The sequence below is a fragment of the Hypanus sabinus genome, chromosome 9, assembly GCF_030144855.1.
Source record: "Hypanus sabinus isolate sHypSab1 chromosome 9, sHypSab1.hap1, whole genome shotgun sequence".
Taxonomy (NCBI): domain Eukaryota; kingdom Metazoa; phylum Chordata; class Chondrichthyes; order Myliobatiformes; family Dasyatidae; genus Hypanus; species Hypanus sabinus.
Genome location: NC_082714.1, coordinates 3,036,051 through 3,056,375, shown reverse-complemented (window position 1 = coordinate 3,056,375; position 20,325 = coordinate 3,036,051). Strand labels below are relative to the sequence as shown.

Below are 20,325 nucleotides of genomic sequence, written 5' to 3'. Positions count from 1 at the left end.
AAGGCCAGAATATACAGTATGTCCATACCTTCAAAAGCTCTTGACTTGCTCCATCTAAACCAATGTGGTGCTGAGACAGGAAGAGTGCCTCAGTCACTATCATGAGGATTTCCTTTTCCTCCACGTACATGAGCTTCCTGATCGGCCCATCAGTGTGGAGGACTTGCAAACTCTTCCCTTTCTCACCAACGTAGTACACAATTCCTGATTGAGAAATTCACGTTAGTCTTACTGGTTCTCAGCTACGTTGGAGAACAAAACTCACAACCACATGCAAAGATCCGAGAGATCATCAGCAACTTCCATTATAGTGTATTAATCAAGACAGAAAACAGAACTGTTTAGAGGATAGGATGAGTGACCTAGAGCTCATCTCCTTGGAGTAGAGAATGATGAGAGGTGTATAATATGTTAAGTATAGATCAAGGGGATAGCCAGAGACTTTTTCCCAGGTTGAAAAGGCTAAAATTAGGGGGTGTAACTTTAAGGTAATTGGTGGAAGGGTCAGAGGCAGGTATTTTTTCTTTTACAAAGAGACTTGTGAGTGCATGGAATGCACTGCAGTGGTGGTGGTGGAGGCTGACATACAAGAAAGTTTTAGAAACTCATAGATAGGCACATGAATGACAGAAAAATGGAGGGCTATCTAGGAGGGAAGGGTTAGAGTAGTTTAAGTGGTAGGTAAAACATCAAAAGCCAAAGAGCCTGATTTCTGAATGGATAATGACCCATGAACGCTACCTCACTTTTTTCTCTCTTTTGCACTACTTACTTAATTTAATTTTTATATTCATATATTTCTTACTGTAGTTTATAGTTTTTAAAAAATTATTGTGTATTGCATTGGACTGCTGCTGCCAAATAAATTTCAGGACATAAGCCAGTGATATTAAATTGGACTCTGATTCGTCTTGATTATACTGTTTTCAATGAAATTACGTAATAATTCAAACATCTCTCTGAATTTGAAGTTTTTTTTTGAGCAGAGTGCAATTTTTAAAGCTGTACAGATTGTTTTGCTCACCATCTGTAGAGGTGACAAAGCACACGATTCCTTCTTGAAGTCCAACTTTAAATGGTGCATCTCCCTTTCCAACCTTCCTCCAGTTAAACATGTCCAAAGCATTCTCATCTCCACTCACAGCTGCTTTTGCCAACTGCACCAGATCCCTACAGAATGAAGCACTCTAGTTAGACTCTTGTTCCTATCTGTAGACAAATATTTACATTACATGTACCATTAGGGGGCAGCATGTTTTGCACAGTAGCACTGGAGTTAGCGTAATGCTTTACAGTGGCAGCTGTATCATCAGGGTTCAATTCCCGCTGCTGTCTCCAAGGCGTTTTATACATTCGCTCTATGACTACATAGGTTTCAAAGTCAAAGTAAAAATATCAAAGTACCTTGAGAATCATTTTCTTGCAAGCATTTACCAGAAAATAAAGAAATACAATAGAATTTCTAAAAAAATATATATATATTTGCAAAGACTGACAATCACTGTGCAAAAGAAAAATCGTACAAATAAAAAAAAAATACTGAAAACAAGAGCTGTAAAGAGTCCTTGAAAGTGAGTCCTCCGGGTGCTCCAGTTTCCTCTCACATTCCGAAGATGCACAGGTTGGGGTTAGTGGATCATGGGCATGCTACATTGGTGCAAGAAGTATGGTGACACTTGCAGGCTGTCCCTAGCACATCCTTGGACTACATTGGTTCTTGACACAAAACGACATACTAAGATTTGTTTCAATGCATGTTTGACAGATAAAGCTAATCTAATCCATTTGTGTTAATCCCTCAAAAACTGGCAGTGAGAGATAATCGTCTGGTCAATACAGATGTGAAGCTCTTGCTAACATGCCTCCTATTAAGAGCAACAACTGGAGAGCTGCTTCTTCACTTTTCACAGGAGAACTTTTAAAGCATTTTACAAACTGTAAAAGGTAATATATGTATGACAGCCAGTCTCAAAATTGAAGGAGCCCATAATAATGTTGGGGATGTTAGTGAAGTAACAATATTGGCCAGGGTTTTGGAGGGGAAGGTCTGGTGGTAAATGGGACAAAGGCCTAGCTAGGTAGGCAACATGGTTGACTTGGTTCTTTGGGGTGATGGGCCTATACCTGTGCTATATTGCTCTTTAACGTATAACATCTTTCTGAAGAGAACTGTAGGATTTTCAGCGACTATCTGAACTATAGCAATATGTTTTGATATTCTGCCTGAAAAACAGAGCTTTGGGTAATCACAGAACTCCTTCACTATTGTAATTAAAGACCAATCTAGAGCAGGCTCAGTTTCTGGATGGCAGCTCAAATGAGAATCATTTGTACAGCCCAAGGAGAACAGCTGCCACACAGGACAGAGACTCTGGCTCATTGTTGACTTCAGATTCTGCCTGCACTCCATTCTCCGTGTGACTACAGGAATTTCACTTGGGTGCTGCTGTTTCCTCCCACATTCTGAAGAACTGCAGGCTGTAGGTTATTTATTTATTCATTCATTCAATTGGAAATACATTGCAGAACAGGTACTTCTGGCCCAACAAACCACACCACCCAGCACCCCACCTATTCAACACTAGCCTAATCACAGGACAATTTACAATAATCAATTGACCTACAAACTGATACAGCTTTGGACTGTGGGAGGACACCTGAGCACATTCACAGGGAGACCGTACAAACTCCTTACAGAGGGGGTGTAACTTTAAGGTAATTGGTGGAAAGGTCAGAGGCAGGTATAGCATTGCCCTAACCACTACACTGTTTGCCATCAGCATGTAGAATCTGGGTGGAAGGGGGTTGATGAAAATGGGATTAATGAAGGGCTAGTATAAAATGGGTGAGTGGTAGGAAGTGGGCTAAAGGACTTGTTTCTCTGCGACTCCATCTGACAAAGGGCTTGCAGGCAATTGACAGATCTGACAGTTGCATAGAATGATTACTGAATGAGAAGCTGAAGTCATACTTACTCTCCTGGAGCTGGAGGTTTGAAGATGCAGTGAACCAAATGCTTGCCATAATCCTGTTTAGTGAGTGGTGGTCCTTGCACTCGCCCATGATGATCCACTCTCCAAATGATCAGCACTCCAGCCTGGTGCCAAACACATCATGGGTACAGCAAACAGGTGAATTCAAGCTGTTACTATTACTCATTAAGAACTTGATTATGGAAAATATTTAAGATGTACCTTCAACATCTACAATGCACCACAACACAGTGATAAAACTGCCAATTAAATTGGGCTTCAGGCACTTTAAACAACCTTCCAATATGACTGATTTATACCTCAGATTAACTAAAGTTATCCACATAACAGATTTAATGCATTTCCATTTGTTTCATACAAATACTGACCCAATCTCCAACGAATGAATAGAGAAGCAAAATATTGGACATTGTCTCAGCCAACTGGTAGCTGAGAAGGCAGAAAGAGTTGGAATTTCAAGTCCAATTCCACAAGGAGCTTCTGCTGCCACGAAGGGCCAAAGAGCCTGCACTGTGGTGTAGAGCTCGATGTTAAATGAATTTTCCCAAGACTGCGTCCAATGAAGGACAGTGGATTCCGGTGAACTGGGACATTTCAGGACCAGCACATTTTGGCACAGTTAATCACCTGAACCATTAGCTAAATTTTCATGGAAATAATAAACAAAGTTTAAAGAAATGTAAACTGCCATTTAAGTAATAAATTATGTATCAAACAAATTAGAACGTTCCTTTCAGGTGAGGCACCACCTCACCTGCGAGTCAACTGGAGTGATATACTGTATCCAGTGCTCCCGATGAGGCCACTTATACAGTGGGGAGACCCGCCGCAGACTGGGAGACCGTTTCGCTGAACACCAGTGCTCAGTCCTCCAGCAGTGACGGGATCTCCCTGTGGCCACACACTTCAATTCCACAGACCACTCCCACTCCGATATGTCTGTCCATGGCCTCCTCTACAGTCAAGATGAGGCCACACGCAGGTCGATGGAGCAACACCTTATCTCCTGCCTAGGTAGCCTCCTACCTGCCGGCATGAACATCCAACTCACTGACCTCCATTGATACCCCTGCCCCCCTCCTCCCTTACCCCATCTCTATCTATAATTTTAGTCTGGTTCTCCTTCTCTTTCCCCCCCCCTCACTATAATCTGCCCCCAGCCCTACCTTTCTTTCTCTTTTATTTCCCATAATTCTCCACCTTCCCCCTAGCCCATTTCCCTTCAGCCTATCACTTCCCAGCTCTCTACTTCATCCCTCCCCCCACTTCTTATCCCCCCCCCCCCCCCGACCATCCCATGTTACTTCACTCCTGATGAAGGGTTTCGGCCCAAAATGTCGTCACTACCTCCCCCCATAGATGCTGTCTGGCCTGCTGAGTTCTGCCAGCATTTTGTGTTTTTAATTAGAACGTTATCAACACTACAACAGTACTGTAAAACTGTATTAGTTCCTAATAGCAATTGACAGAGGAATTCTATGCTGCTGTGTTCTTTACACTGACTGGAAATGAACAAATTCAGCGCAGACACCTACTGTAGATACCTCCTGCCAAAGGGCTTTGGCCCAAAACATTGACTGTACTCTTTTCCATAGATGCTGCCTGACCTGCTGAGTTCCTCCAGCATTTTGTGTGTGTTGCTCAGATTTCCAGCATCTGCAGATTTTCCCTTGTTAGTGCAAACAATGGACTACCTTCATACAATGCTTTCAATGATTTCATCTCCCAAATCTTCATTTTCATTGTAACATTTAAGATGATTGTCAATACCTTCAAATTTTTCATTGTTCCTAATTTGTTGAAATAGTGAAATTTTCACTCCCAGCCGTTTCTCCAGGCCTGAATGCTTGAAACTGCAGTGAGCAAAACAGTTCTGAATCGTCTTTCTGCTTATTTCTCGCCAACTATCAGTGACAAAACTCACAGCTTTTTGAACACAAACACATGCAACTGATGCAAACCCTGTTCTTGTCTTATTCAGTAATCTTCTATGTGACAGTTTACTGAATGTCTTCAGGAAAAGTTATGTGTATACCTTGCTTTTCTGTATTTATCACCTTTATTAATCCTCCAGGGATTCAAACAAATCTGTAAGTACAATTTCTCATCCATAAAACCACTATTTCATATTATTAAGGTCTTTATTTATTTAGAGGTACAGTACATATCAGACCCTTCCAGCCCAATGAGCCATGTTGCCCAGAAACCCACTGATTTAATCCTAGTCTAATCACAGGACAATTTACAATAAGTAATTAACCTACCAACCACTATGCCTTTGGACTCTGGGAGGAAACCCACATGCACATGGGGAAAAAAGTACAAACTTTCCTACAGAGAAGACTAGAATTGAACTTTGAATTCCAATGCCCCAAGATCCAATTGTGTCTAGACTTCCTGATAGTATCTCCACAAGCTCAGACTCCAATGTTCGGCTAACTAACCAACAGTTTCCTGCTTTCCTTTGAAAAGTAATGTTCCATTTGAGTGGTTTCCAGTCCTCTGGAAGTACATCCAATATCACCATGGCTACTTCCTTTACAACCAAAGGATGCAGGCCATCAGATCCAAGGGACTCAACGGTCTTTAGCCCTATAGGTTTGGTAAATATTTATCTAACAATAGTGATTACATTGTTCCTCACCCACCCATAAACAAGGATCCCCTACACTGGTCACGTGGCTTCTCTCACCTCTCATGAGACAGAAGACACAGAAACATTGAGTGGGTGGGAGGAAGGAACAGGTCTCATTTTGCTGTTGTTGCTTTGTTACTTGGTACATTCTGCTGAATATGGTGGACATGCCACGCTTGCACCGAAATGTGAGCTGACATTTGGGAGCTGTTCCCAGCAAATCCTGAGCTGTGTTGACACTACCAACGCATTTCACTGTATGCTTCCACCTACATGCGATAAATAAATCTGAATCCGCTCCTGGGCTACGTAGTACCTGGCTCAGGGCAGCCTCTGTTAAATGGACCTGACCTTTCACACAATAAAGATTAATTCTTGGTCTCTCTGTCTACTTTATCATAGCGCTTGAACCTTATTGATTGGAATAATTGGAATTTAACTGATTGGAAAGCTGAGCCTACTGGGCCTGAACACCTCCCTCTGCAACTGGATCCGAGACTTCCTGACTGGGAGACCTCAGTCAGTCCAGATCAGGAGCAGCATCTCCAACACCATCACACTGAGCACAGGGGCCCCCCAGGGCTGTGTGCTCAGTCCACTGCTGTTCACTCTGCTGACCCATGACTGTGCAGCAATACACAGCTCGAACCACATCATCAAGTTCGCCGAGACAGGACCATGGTGGGTCTCATCAGCAAGAACGACGAGTCAGCATACCGAGATGAGGTGCAGCGGCTAACAGACTGGCGCAGGGCCAACAACCTGTCTCTGAATGTGAACAAAAGAGATGGCTGTTGACTTCAGGAGGGCACGGAACGACCACTCCCTGCTGAACATCGACGGCTCCTTGGTAGAGATCGTTAAGAGCATCAAATTGCTTGGTGTTCACCTGGTGGAGAATCTCACCTGGTCCTTCAACACCAGCTCCATAGCAAAGAAAGCCCAGCAGCATCTCTACTTTCTGCGAAGGCTGAGGAAAGTCCATCTCCCAACCCCCATCCACATCACATTCTACAGGGGTTGTATTGAGAGCATCCTGAGCAGCTGCATCACTGCCTGGTTCGGAAATTGCACCACCTCGGATCGCAAGACCCTGCAGCGGATAGTGAGGTCAGCTGAGAAGATCATCAGGGTCTCTCTTCTCGCCATTACAGACATTTACACTATACACTGCATCCACAAAGGAAACAGCATTATGAAGGACCCCATGCACCCCTCATACAATCTCTTCTCCCCCCTGCCGTCTGGGAAAAGGCTCCGAAGCATTCGGGCTCTCACGACCAGACTATGTAACAGTTTCTTCCCCCAAGCTATCAGACTCCTCAACATCCAGAGCCTGGACTGACACCTTGCCCTATTGTCCTGTTTATTATTTATTGTAATGCCTGCACTGTTTTGTGCACTTTATGCAGTCCTGTGTAGGTCTATAGTCTAGTGTAGTTTTCTCTGTGCTGTTTTTTACATAGTTCAGTCTAGTTTTTGTACTGTGTCATGAAACACCATGGTCCTGAAAAACGTTGTCTCACTTTTATTATGTACTGTACCAGCAGTTGTGGTCAAAATGACAGTAAAAGTGACTCGACTTGACTTACTGTCCACCTGCATGCACTTTCCCTGTGACCGTATATTCTGCATTCTATTCATTTCCTTTTATATTATCATGGCATACGCATGTATGTGTGGGATCACCTGTCTGAATAGTATGCAAAATAAAAGCTTTTCACCCTATCTCAATCCATGTTGGATTAAAAGTTTCTTCCCCAGGCAGTTAACCCGATCAACCATTCCAATTCTAGGCTACAGAAGTGCAGCAGTTAGCATGACACTATTACAGTTCAGGGTGTTGGGTGTTGGGGTTTGGGGTTCAATTCAATAAGTTTGAACATTCTTCCCGTGAGTGTGGGGGCTTGCATTCTGGTGCTCTGGATTCCTTCCACAGACTAAAGACATATGGGTTAGTAGCTTAATCGGTCATTGTAATTTGTGCCGTGATGAGGCTTGGGTTAGGTGAGACGTTCAGTGGTGCAGCTCACTGGCCTGAAAGGGCTGCTCCATGATGACAGATAGACAGACTTTATTGATCCCGAGGGAAATTGGATTTTGTTACAGTTGCACCAACCAAGAATGATGGATAGATGGTTAGATGGATAACCCTCATTACTACACTATAAACAATAATGTAACTTCTAGTTTTACATAGTCATCTTTTTAATTGTTAATTGTTATTTTTTTGTTGCAAGTTGTGCCAATGTACCACAGCAAACTCCTAAGCAACACACACAGAATGCTGGAGGAACTCAGCAGGTCAGGCAGCATGAATGTAAATTAATGAACAGTTGATGTTTCCAGCCAAGATCCTTCATCAGGACTGGAAAGGAAGGGAGAGATGTCAGAAAAAGAAGGTTGGGGTTGGGGGGGGGGGGGGGGGTGGGGGCGGGGAGGGGAAGGCAGACAAACTAGAAGGTGATTGGTGAAGCCAGGTGGGTGGATGGCAGAGGGGGATGAAGTAAGAAGCTGGTAAGTGAGAGGTGGAGAAGGTAAAGGGCTGGAGAAAAGGAACCTGAGAGCAAGTTCCTAATAATCTTAACATATATAGCGAATGAACTTCTTCCTTGATCTTTGATATGACAATAATAAACCAATCAACCACCCGTACCTCAATAATTATCTTTCAGGAGTTACAATCTCTCATTTTCCACGAGAAAGCTTTCTGTGCATTGTGTTCACATTATTGCAATTTGGTTCATTGCAATCTCTCACATACCTTATCAGCAGAGACCAGCCGTGTGCCATTGCTGCTCCATTCTAAGATGGTGATCTCAGCCCGGTGTATGCTGCCTGTTATCTGGTGTTCTTCCCAACCATGATCAGCCCAAAATGTCACCACTCCAGTCTGCCAACCAGCTGCCAAGACCCTCTTTGAAGGATGCCAACTAATGAGTGATGGCTGGAAGGGACGATCAATGTGTGCATTGGGAATGTGTTCTCCCTGTAAACAGGAAAACATCAGAATACATTCTCTCACTCAGTGTAGAGTTATTATGTCCAAAATCATACAAGGACACTTCATTTCAACTTATGCACAGTTGTTAAATTGGTGTGGGTTTGCTTCCACCACCGACTGACTGGTGGGGAAGGATCACGGTTCCCCAAACAAATCGTCAAATGCTGACCTCTGCACTTCCCATCATAAATGTAAAACGTGGCAGAAATACACAGCAGGTCCAACAGCATCCCATCAAGCCAGGTCATGAAGAATCAATTTCTTGCAGCGTTTCCAGCATTTTCTGATTTACCTAGCTTTAGATTTCTGAGATCCGATGTTTTTTTGCTCTAAGAATAACATGTCATATTCTACCACAGTACTTTCCAACATGATGGCATGAACAACAATTTCTCTCCCCTCTGACCCTCATTTGCAGCTCTAATCCAACCAGCCCCATCACCCCTTTTCTTTCCCCTCTACCACCCTCTCGATTTGCCCATCACCCACACATCCCTCCCTCTGCTTTGCTTTTTCATCTCCTTCCCTTTATCTTATGGCCAGCCCAGATTCCTAACAGATTCTACTTTCTTCAGGCCTTGGTCACTTCAGCAGGAAGGGTCTCTGACTGAAACGCAGACTGTACTCTTTCCATAAATGCTGCCTGGTCTGCTGAGTTCCTCCAGCATTTTGTGTATGTTGCTAACCTTCTTAATGACATTTTTTAGTTGCCTTCTGTTGGTTTTTAAAAGTTTCATATCCTCTAACTTCTCACTAAATTTGGCTCTGTTGTATGCCCTCTCTGTGGCTTGTATTTTGGCTTTGACTTCTCTTGTTAGCCATAGTTGTGCCATCTTGCCTTTACAATACTTGTTCCTCTTTGGGATGTAGATATCCTGTGTCTTCTGAATTACTTCCAGAAATTCCAGCATTGCTGCTCTGCCATCATCCCTGCCAGTGTTTTTTCTCCAATCAATTTTAGCCAACTCCTCTCTCATGCCTCTGTAATTCCCTTTATTCTGTTATAATAGTGATACATCTGACTTTAACTTCTCCTTATCAAATTTCAGGGTGAATTTGATCACAGTATGATCACTTACCCCTCAAGCTCTCTAATCAATTCTGAGTCATTGCACAACACCCAATCCAGAATAGCTGATCCTCTGGTCAGCTCAACCACAAGCTGCTTGAAAAAGCCATCTTACAGACACTCTAGAAACTCCCCCTCCTGGAATCAGCATCTAATGATGATGATGGTGATAATAATCAAAGACCCCACCCACTCTGGGTATCTCTCTTTTCCCCTCTTCCATCATACCACCAGTCTGAAGGACAGCTTCTATCCCACTGTTATGAAAGGTCCCCAGTACAATAAGAGGGACTCTTGACCTCACAACTGACCTCATTCTGGTCATTATTGTTTACTGCACTACACTTTCTCTGTATCGGCTACAATTTATTTTGCACCCTATTATTGTTTATACTACCTTAATGCACTGTTGTAATGAAATGATCTGTATGAACAGAATGTAAGATCAGCAAGAGCGCAATTCCCAGACTGAAGCAGAAACCATTATGACATTTAAACAGTGCTTGGATATGTATTTTTAGATCTCTGAATGGCAGCACTGTGAACAGTGCAGAAAAGCAGAATTAGGCTGGATAGTTCTCATAGCTGCGAAAACGTGTGACTGAATGCCCTCCTCCTGTGCCAATAAATTTTCCATGATTTTCTGTGTCATACCTTTCAATGAATCTATTTGGCAAATGGCTGTCGAGGAGTGAATATGAATAATAACTGATATAGATTTCAAGCTTCACGATTCAGTATTGTTTAAAGATTAAAGAACACAATTATTGTTACTTTGGATCCAATGCAGCACAAAAACAAATAACATGATTAAGAACACAATAACCCAAAAAACAATAAGTACACATAGGACAGCTTACAGTACTGTGGGAAAGCGATATATATAAATAAAATGGGGGAGGGGGGCACTAGAACACTGTAGTAATTTTATTTATTGTGCTGTTGCTGTAAAAATAACAAATTTCATGAAATATGTGAGTGATAATCAACCTGATTCTGATGTGGGTCTCTATTGTGGATTGAGAGTGGGAAAGGGGCAGAGAGAGGGGAATCATGATTGGAAAAGGGGAAGGGAGCAGGATACACCATAGAGACTTTCTGTAATGATCAATAAAACAATCGTTTGGAATTATCTTGGCTGCTGTCTCAGAACTGCGTTTGTTGACACTCACACCACCCCCTCCCCTGGACTCCTCTGCCATCTCTCACCATTCCCAACATAGCTTGCTCCCACCAGATTTACAAACTTGCCCTTTGTTCCATGTTGACAAATACAGTACTGTCGCAAGTCTTAGGCACTCTGGCTATATACAGTGCCTATAAAAACTATTCAACCTCCTTGGATGTTTTCATGTTTTATTATTTTATGACATTGAATCACAGTGGATTTAATTTGGGTTTTTTGACACTGATCAACAGAAAAACTCTTTTGTGTCAAAGTGAAAATATATCTCTACACATGATCTAAATTAATTACAAATATAAAACACAAAAAAGTTGATTCACCCCCTTCAAGTCAATATTTAGTAGATGCACCTTTGGCAGCAATTACAGCCTTGAGGATATGTGGATAGGTCTCTATCAGCTTTACACATCTGGATACTGCAATATTTCCCCATTCTTTACAAAACTGCTCAAGCTCTGTCAGATTGCATGGGGATTGTGAGTGAACAGCCCTTTTCAAGTCCAGCCACAAATTCTCAATTGGATTGAGGTCTGGACTCTGACTTAGCCACTCCAGGACATTAACTTTGTTGTTTTTAAGCCATTCCTGTGGAGCTTTGGCTTTATGCTTGGGGTCATTGACTTGCTGGAAAACAAATCTTTTCCCAAGTCGCAGTTCTTTTGCAGACTACGTCAGGTTTTCCCCCAGGATTTCCCTGTATTTTGCTGCATTCATTTTACCCTCTACCTTCACACGCCTTCCAGGGCCTGCTGCAGTGAAGCATCCCCACAGCATGATGGAGCCACCACCGTGCTTCATGGTAGGGATGGTGTGTTTTTGATGATGTGAGTGTTTGGCTTACGCCAAATAAAGCATTTAATCTGATGGCCAAAAAGCTCAATTTTGGTTTCATGAGATCATAGAACCTTCTAGCTGGCTTCAGATTCTCTCACATGCTTTCTGGCAAACTCTAGCTGAGATTTCATGCAAGTTTTTTTTTTCAAACAGTGGCTTTCCCTTTGCCACTCTGTGACTGGTGAAGCTCCTGGGCAACAGTTGTTGTATGCACAATTTGTCCCATCTCAGTCACTGAAGCATGTAACACCTCCAGAGTTATCATCAGACTCTTGGTGGCCTCCCTCACTGGTCCCCTTCTTGCAAGGTCACTCAGTTTTTGAGGACTGCCTGCTCTAGGCAGATTTATGGCCTTGCCATATTCTTTCCATTTCTTGATGACTTAACTAACCCTCAAGGGATATTCCTTGACTTGGAAATTTTCTTATATCCATCTTCCAACTTGTGCTTTTCAATAACCCCAATAACCCTTTTGATAAGTTGCTTGGAGTGTTCCTTTTCTTCATGGTGTAGTTTTTGCCAGGATACTGACTCACCAGCTTACAGTACTGTGGGAAAGCGATATATATATATATATATATATATTTTGTGTATATATATTGTATTATATATTGTATTGTATATATATTGTATTTGTACTACAATCAATTGAAACACCTTGACTGCACATGGTGATCTCCATTTAACTAATTATGTGGCTGCACCAGTGAAGATTTGGTATGTCATATTAAAGGGGATGAATACTTCAGCAATCAATTACTTTGTGTTTTATATTTGTAACTTAGATCACTTTGTAGAGATCTGTTTTCACTTTGACACAAAAGAATCTTTTTCTGATCAGTGTCAAAAAAAAGTCAAATTAAATCCACTGTGATTCAATATTGTAAAACACTAAAACATGAAAACTTCCAAGAGGGGTGAATACTTTTTATAGGCATTATATATGTGCCTAAGACTGTTGCACAGTCCTCTGTACATGTCTTTATGGACATCCTCTGTATGTCCATAAAGTGATGCTAGGCACAAGAGTATCTGTACTCTTAATTGATAAATTATGGTGGTACCCAAAATATAGATTTCAAAAGGAAGAAAGAAATTGCAAAATACTCACCTGCTCAAGATATACATCCACACTGCCTACTGGACTGCTGCTGGTACTGACAGAGGCCACTGCCAGCAAAGGATGGATGCTATGCCAAGAAATCTCGAACGGAGAGCCCACAGTGCCTGACGCCTCAATACGATGATCAAAGTATACTGCCATGTTAGCATTGTCCAGTTCTGTCAGGAGACAAAGAAATTTTAAACTACACTACAGCAATAATAGATTTAATAACTTTCATAGAACAGTACAGACCCTTTGCCCTTGATGTAATGCTGTCTTACATAAACTTTCTCAATGATGAATCTAACCATTCTCTCTTTCAAAGTCCATACACCTCCATTTCTCTTTCATCCAAGTGTCTAAATGTCCCTAATATATCTGCCTCTACCACCATCCCTGGCAGTGCGTTCCAGGCACCCACCACTCTGAGTAAAAGACCTACCTCAGACATCTCCACTAAAGTTTCCTCCAATCACGTTAAAATTATGCCCTGGAAAATGTCTGGCTATCCACTCTACCTATGCCACGTAATTCTTGTGCACCTCTATCAAGTCTCCTCTCATCCTCATTCACTCCAAAGAAAAAAAGCTGTAGCTCATTCATCCTATCCTCATAAGACATGCTTTCTAATCCAGGCAACATGCTGGTAAATCTCCTCCGCACTCTTTTGAAAGCTTCCACATGCTTCCTGTAATGTGGCAAACAGAACTGAACACAATACTCCAAGTGTGGTCTGACCAGAGTTTATCTACTTTCTTCGACTACTGGTATGGCTGAAATAAACAATTGGATGAGCAATCATTTCCTAAAACTAACTGAAGATAAAACTGAAATACATCTGGTTAGTCCTAAAGCCAAAAGAGATGAATTGCTTCGTAAACTTGAAAAATCAGAAGTAAAAAAGCCAGGACGTTATGATTCCAGGATTGAATGGGTTGTCATATGAAGAGCATCTGATGGGTCTGGGCCTCTATTCACTGGAACTCAAGAATGAGGGGTGACCTCAATGAAACCTATCAAATGGTGAAAGACCTCGATAAGGGTGGATGTGGAGAGGATGTTTCTTATCGTGGGAGAGTCTAAGACCAGAGGACACAGCCTCAGAATAGAAGGGCGCCCTTTTAGAACAGAGATGAGGAGGAATTTCTTAAGCCAGAGAGTGGTGAATCTGTGGAATTCATTGCCACAGGCAGCTGTGGAGGACGTCTTTATGTATATTTAAGGCAGAGGTTGATGGATTCAGCACATGAAGGGATATAGGGAGAAGGCAAGAGATTGGGGCTGAGGGGAAAATTGGATCAGCCATGATGAAATGGCTGAGCAGAGTCAATGGGCTAAATGGCCTAATTACGGTCCTACATCTTATGGTCCTATGGCTATCCTTGATTCAGATTTGAATATTAAATCTCACATAAAGAAAGTGACCAGAGCAGTATTTCTACACTTGAGAAATATTGCAAAGGTACATCCATTTCTGCCACGTAGTGACGCAGAAAAACTAATTCACGCTTTTATATCGAATAGACTAGATTACCATAATGCACTTTTTACAGGCCTTCCAAAACAATCTTCAACTCCTTCAGAACGCTGTGCTAGACTTATAACTAAAACCAGGACAAGGGAACATATCACTCGCATCCTAGCTACTCTGCATTGGCTTCCTGTGTCTTTTAGAATTGATTTTAAAGTTATCTTACTTGTTTATAAAGTTCTCAATGATCTGGGACCAGAGTATATCACAGATTCACTTTGGTTTTATCATCCTGACTGAGCTCTCAGATCTTCTTACGACATCTCTTAAATTTAAACAATCTCCCTCAAAAGAGAATCGGCAGGACAGCTTTTTTGAAATACGTTCCTGAACTGTGGAAGTCAATACCTAAAACTATAAGGGATGCAGACTCAATTGACACTTTTAAACACCAGCTCAAAACCTGCTTGTTTAACCTTGCTTTTTGTCTTTTATTTACATATCTTTTTTTCATATTTGTACTTTTATCCCACTGTAAAGCACTTCGAACTACATTGTCTTTATAAAAAGTGCTCTATAAATAAGTTATTATTATTATTACTATTATTATAGAGCTGTAACATTACCTCTCGACTCTAGTACTCAATCCCCCAACTAACGAATATCAACACATCTTAGTCTTCTGACGTGGCATCTTTGAGGGACCTATGGACGTGGACCGTAAGATCCCACTATTCCTCCACACTGTCAAGAATAACTTTCAGCTGGATTTATGGAAAAGTAGACAGCACTTTATACAATCCCGTTCACTCACTGCCAGCTTCAGCAAGACATTCAAACAGCTCCAAATTCTGGAAGATGAAGAGAAGGACATCACCTAACCCAACCTGGGATATATGAGCTAGACTGGGTTACCACACTTCTACTCTAACCACAAACAAGAAAAAATCTGCAGGTGCTGGAAATCTACATCTTTGTGTGTGTTGCTCCTACTCTAGCCCCCGGCTTTGGCCCACCTAAACCCACCACCAAAACTAAGATGTCCTGACAGCCACTGGGACAGGGTGTGGCATTACCTGAGGTACAACGACTGCAGGCCGCCTCCCAAAACTCTGGAGCAGCGAGCTATGTCTCCCTGTGTAATGGAGCCCTCAGCGTTCCCGCAGTTACCGTAACAACCAGCCAGAGGACCGGAAGCAGCTCCAGTCAGCGCCGGAAATTCCCGACTAAGCCTGACAGCGGACAGGACCGCGTCGGAAATTGCCGAGCCGGCCCGGAAATGCACGAAGATTCGAAAGGTTGAAATGACAAAAATAATCACAGCTTCTGAATAATAATCTGCTGAGTTCCTCCAGCATTTTGTTGTGCTGTTTTGTAATAAATCTTCTGTTAGAACTGATACAAAAACTGGTTGAGAAGTTGCTTAGGGTTAGTTTTGAACATCAGTACAACAAATTCTCGAAATATCGAAACACTGGTTGGTTGCTAACGCAAACGAGGCATTTCACGTCGTCTTTCAATATACGCAAATTAATTTGAACCTGAATCCGATTAATTATTCCTGTTAATCAAAAGAAAAACTGCAGAAGCTGAAAATTTTAAATTAAAACAGAAAATATTGCAAACACTCAGTTGGTCAGGCAGCCTCTGTGGAGAGAGAAATGATCTAACGCCTGAAACATTTTCTCCTTCGACAGATGCGGCCAGACCTGCTGAATATTTCCAGTCTTTTGTTTTTCTTTCTTTCTTCTTGTTATTGAGTCGATACTGTTTTTATCCCCTCTGGCTTTCCCTCAGGATCAGATATGACTTAATTTCAGTTCTCTGGTTGTAACGTGACAGACCACTATATCCACGGGTAAGTCCTAATGAAGGGCCTCGGCTTGAAACATCAACTGTTTATTCACCCCATCAGTACAACCTGACTTGCTGAGTTGCTCCAGCATTTTGTGTGTTAACATAAAACTGTGCAGCACAACACAGGCCCTTTGGCCCATTATTTGGTAGATCAGCCTAACCCCTCCCACCCACATAGCCCTGCACTTTACAGATGAAAATCAACTGAAAAGTGGAGGTACTGGAAATCTAAAATGAAAAGAGATTTAACCTTTTAGGGGGAAACTATACTTTTTCAGGGATTTATAGTTTTACTTATTGTGTGTCGCGATGTATTGCTGCCACAAAACCACAAATTTCATGACATAGAGTCTTTTAAGAGACTCCTGGACAGGTACCTGATTGGGACCTTAAACATTAACTCTGTTTCTCTTTCCACAGATGCAGTCTGTCCTGCTGAGTATTTCCAGCACTTTCTGTTTCCCAGGATCAGAATCAGGTTTGCTATCACTCTTTTATATTGATGAGAAATTTGTTGCTTTGCAGAAGCCATATAACAAATTAATTTTAATTGTAATAAATGTATTATGATTACAAACTGCCTAAAGAAGGGAAGAATCAGGTTCATGGGTTGTTCAGAAGTCTGATCATGGAGGGGAAGAAGCTGTTCCTGAATTGCAGAGTGTGGGTCTTCAGACTCCCGTACCTTCACCCTGATGATAGCAATGAAAAGAGAGCATGTCCTGGATGGTGAGGGTCCTTAATTATGGATGTGGACTTTTTGAGGCACTACTTCATGAAGATGTCCTTGACAATGGAGAAACTCTCTCTCTCTCTCTCTCTCTCTCTCCATCTCTCTATCTCTCTCCATTTCTCTATCTCTATATCTTTTTCTCTCTCTGTCTATGTCTTTCTGTCTCTCATTCTCTTACTTCCTTCAATTAACAGTTCATCCAAATAACTCAGTCAACAGCTTGCCCTCATCACAAACCTTACCTTGCCATGTAATAAACACAAGAGATTCTGCAAATGCCATAAATCTTCAGACAACTTGGGGACATTTGAGAGATTCTTCAATAGGCACAGGGATGATAGAAAAATGGAGTTCTCTGTGGGAGGGAAAAATTAGATTGATCATAGAGTAGGCTAGAAGGTTGGAACAACATAATGGGCTGAAGGGCCTGTATTGTGGTGTACTGTTCTACGTTAACACACAGATGCTGGAGGCAGCATCTATGGAGGGGAATAAACAGTCGATATTTTGGGCCAAGCCCCTTCATCAGGACTTACTATTTTACCTCACTCTATTCTTCACTCTATCTGACCCATTCCTGCTTCACCCTTACCATCAACTCCAGGCTAACTTCTCTCTTTCTTTGTTCAAACAATTAGCTTCCTGAGTGTTTACCAACATTTTCCCTTTTTATGCCAGATTTCAGAGTTCAAAGTAAATGTATTATCAAAGTACATATATATCATCATATACAACCCTGAGATTTATTTTCTTGTGGGCATACTCAATAAATGTATAGAATAATAACTGGGACAGAACCAATGAAAAAATGTCCGTCCTGAGCGCTCAACCAGAGTCAGAACACACCAAACTGTGCAAATACAAAAAGAAGTAATAATAACAAATATCGAGAACATGAGGTGAAGAGTCCTTGAAGGTGTGTCCATTGATAGTGGGAATATTTCAATGATGGTGCGAGTGAAGTTAACCCCTCTGGTTCAAGAGCCTGATGGGTGAGGGGTAATAACTGTTCCTAAACCTGGTCATTTGAGTCCTGAGGCTCCTGTACCTCCTTCCTGATGGCAGCAGTGAGAAGAGAGCATTTTAAGGGTGGTGAGGGTCCTTGGTGATGGATGTTGCTTGCCTGCGACAGCGTTTCACTTAGATGTGCTCAGTGGTGAGCAGGGATTTTCATATCAGGCTGTGATGTGGCTAGTCAATGTACTCTCCACTACGGATCTATAGAAGTTTGTCAAAGTTTTAGATGTCATGCCAAATCTCCGCAAACTCCTAATGAAGCAGAGGTGTTGCTGTGCTTTCTTCATAGTGGCACTTATGTGCTGGGCCCAGGACAGGGCCTCTGAAATAATAACTTACTTAGTTACTGCCCATTGCACCACTGGTGCTTAGGGCAGCAATGAAGGTCCTCCTTCTCTGGTGGCGTTTATCATGTCAGTAGCTTCCTCTCAATTTTCACTGCTGTCAGTCACACAAATCCCAGGTGGAGACTCGGGAATACCGTCACACTCAGATGTAGAAGGATTGTTCATTGCTGTTTCCGTAACAATTCTGTTTCACCAGTCAGGTGAGCCCAGAGCCAAACCCCCAAACCTGGAGGACCGGTGAACCACTATTAGTCAGGCCTCGACCCTTTGACCTGTTTGGCATGGGTGACCTTACCAAGAGCCAAAGCACAAAACCCTAACTCCAGCCAACATAGCCCTCAGGGTCATTGAGGCATACAAGCCTCCAAACCCAATGACAAGGTTGTGGTCCTCTTGGAGGGCAATAGTAACACCAAGGAATTTAAAATTGCCGACCCTCTCTTGCTCTGATGCCATGATGAGGACTGGCTCATGGACCTGCGATTTCCTCGTCCTGAAGTCCACAATCAGCTCCTTGGTCTTGCTGACATTGAGTGGCAACACTCAGCCAGGTTTTCGATCTCCCTCTTAAATGCTGATTGATCGCCACCTTTGATTCGGCCAACGACAGTGGTGTCATCAGAAACTTTAATATGGAATTGGAGCTGTGCTTAGCCCCATTTCTGATTTCTATTTCTTATTTTCTTCTGCTACTTTTTGTGTCTGCAGCTTGATCCATCTTCCTTCAATATTTCAGTGATTTTGCCTTCATAGTCATTCATGATAATGAATACCATAATTATGTCTTATTGTGATGAAGCACTGCCTGATTGTGTCACTGCCTGGTATGGAGGTTCCAATTCACAGCATTGCAAGAGTCTACAGAGTGTTGTACACTCAGCCAGCTCTGTCACAGGCACAACCCTCCCCATTAATGAGGACATCTTCAAGAGGCAATGCCTCAATAAGGTGGGATCCATCACTAAGCACCCAGGACATCTTGTTACTACCACGAGGAGCCTGAAGACCATCAAAGATCAGAAACAGCTTCTTCCCTCAGCCGTCATATTTCTAAAAGGTCCATGAACCCGCAACACTGCCCTTTTTGCACAAATTATTTTTGTAATCTTATGGATGGTGGGTTGGAGAAACATCTCTACCAAAGGAGGTATAAGGTGTTCCTTCCCTCCACTAGTCTGCAGGTCACCCTTGAGTGAGGTGTAGCACCTGCTTAGCCCCCAGTCAGGGTCACATGAAGCCATGGGAGCAGCTGGTACATATCACAAGTCCTAGTTATGTGACCAGTGACGCAGGCAGACAATCTCTGAAGAGTGTTGGTAATGGGTGGGGGTCACTCATCTTGTAAAGTCACTGCCCGGAAGAAGGCAATGGCAGACCAATTCTGCAGAAAAATTTGCCATGAACAATTACGTTCATGGAACAATTATGTTTGCCTTCGTTATATGAACACATATGACAGCACTTAATGAACAATAGTACTTTTATGTCTTTGCCCTGTACTGCCACTGCAAAATAACAAATGTCACTTGATAAAACTGTGCTAGTAAACCCCCACTTGCAGACCCCAGTCACTTCAGGTTGGCAACAACATTTTCTCCACATTCTCTATCAGCACAGGTGTACCACAAGGCAGTGTGCTTTGCCCCTTCTCTACTCAGTTTATTATTTTGTGACTGTGAGATTAAGCACAGCTCCAATGCCATATTCAAGTTCGCAGATGACACCACTGTCATTGCCCGAATCAAAGGTGGTGATGAGTCAGCATATTGGAGGGAGATTGAAAATCTGGCTGAGTGGTGCCACAACAACAACTTCCCACTCAATGTCAGCAAAACCAAAGAGCTAATTATTGATCACAAGAGGAGGAACCCAGAGGTCTATGAGGGTGCTGCCACGAGAACTCACCATCCATCTGCAAGCACTCTCACCATGCTCTGTCCTGCCGCTGCCATCAGGAAGGAGGTACAGGAGCCCTGGGTCCCACACCACCAAGTTCAGGAACAATTATTACCAAACAACTATGAGCCTGAACCAGTGTGGAAAACTTCAGTCACCTCAACTCTGAACTGATACC

At 42.4% G+C, this 20,325-nt stretch overlaps 1 protein-coding gene across 1 annotated transcript in view; it reads right to left on the bottom strand.

The window, feature by feature from the left end:
• ift140 (intraflagellar transport 140 homolog (Chlamydomonas)) overlaps positions 1-15,512 on the bottom strand; it is a 218,852-nt gene extending 203,340 nt beyond the window's left edge. The window contains exons 1-6 of the mRNA XM_059978862.1: positions 15,374-15,512; positions 12,833-13,002; positions 8,393-8,617; positions 2,976-3,097; positions 1,025-1,170; positions 29-204 (exon numbers count right to left, since the gene is read on the bottom strand). Of these exons, the coding sequence (XP_059834845.1) occupies positions 29-204; positions 1,025-1,170; positions 2,976-3,097; positions 8,393-8,617; positions 12,833-12,985 (822 nt within the window). The 5' untranslated portion in view covers positions 12,986-13,002; positions 15,374-15,512. The remainder of the gene's footprint in view (positions 1-28; positions 205-1,024; positions 1,171-2,975; positions 3,098-8,392; positions 8,618-12,832; positions 13,003-15,373) is intronic.
• Between the last annotated feature and the right edge of the window lie 4,813 nt (positions 15,513-20,325).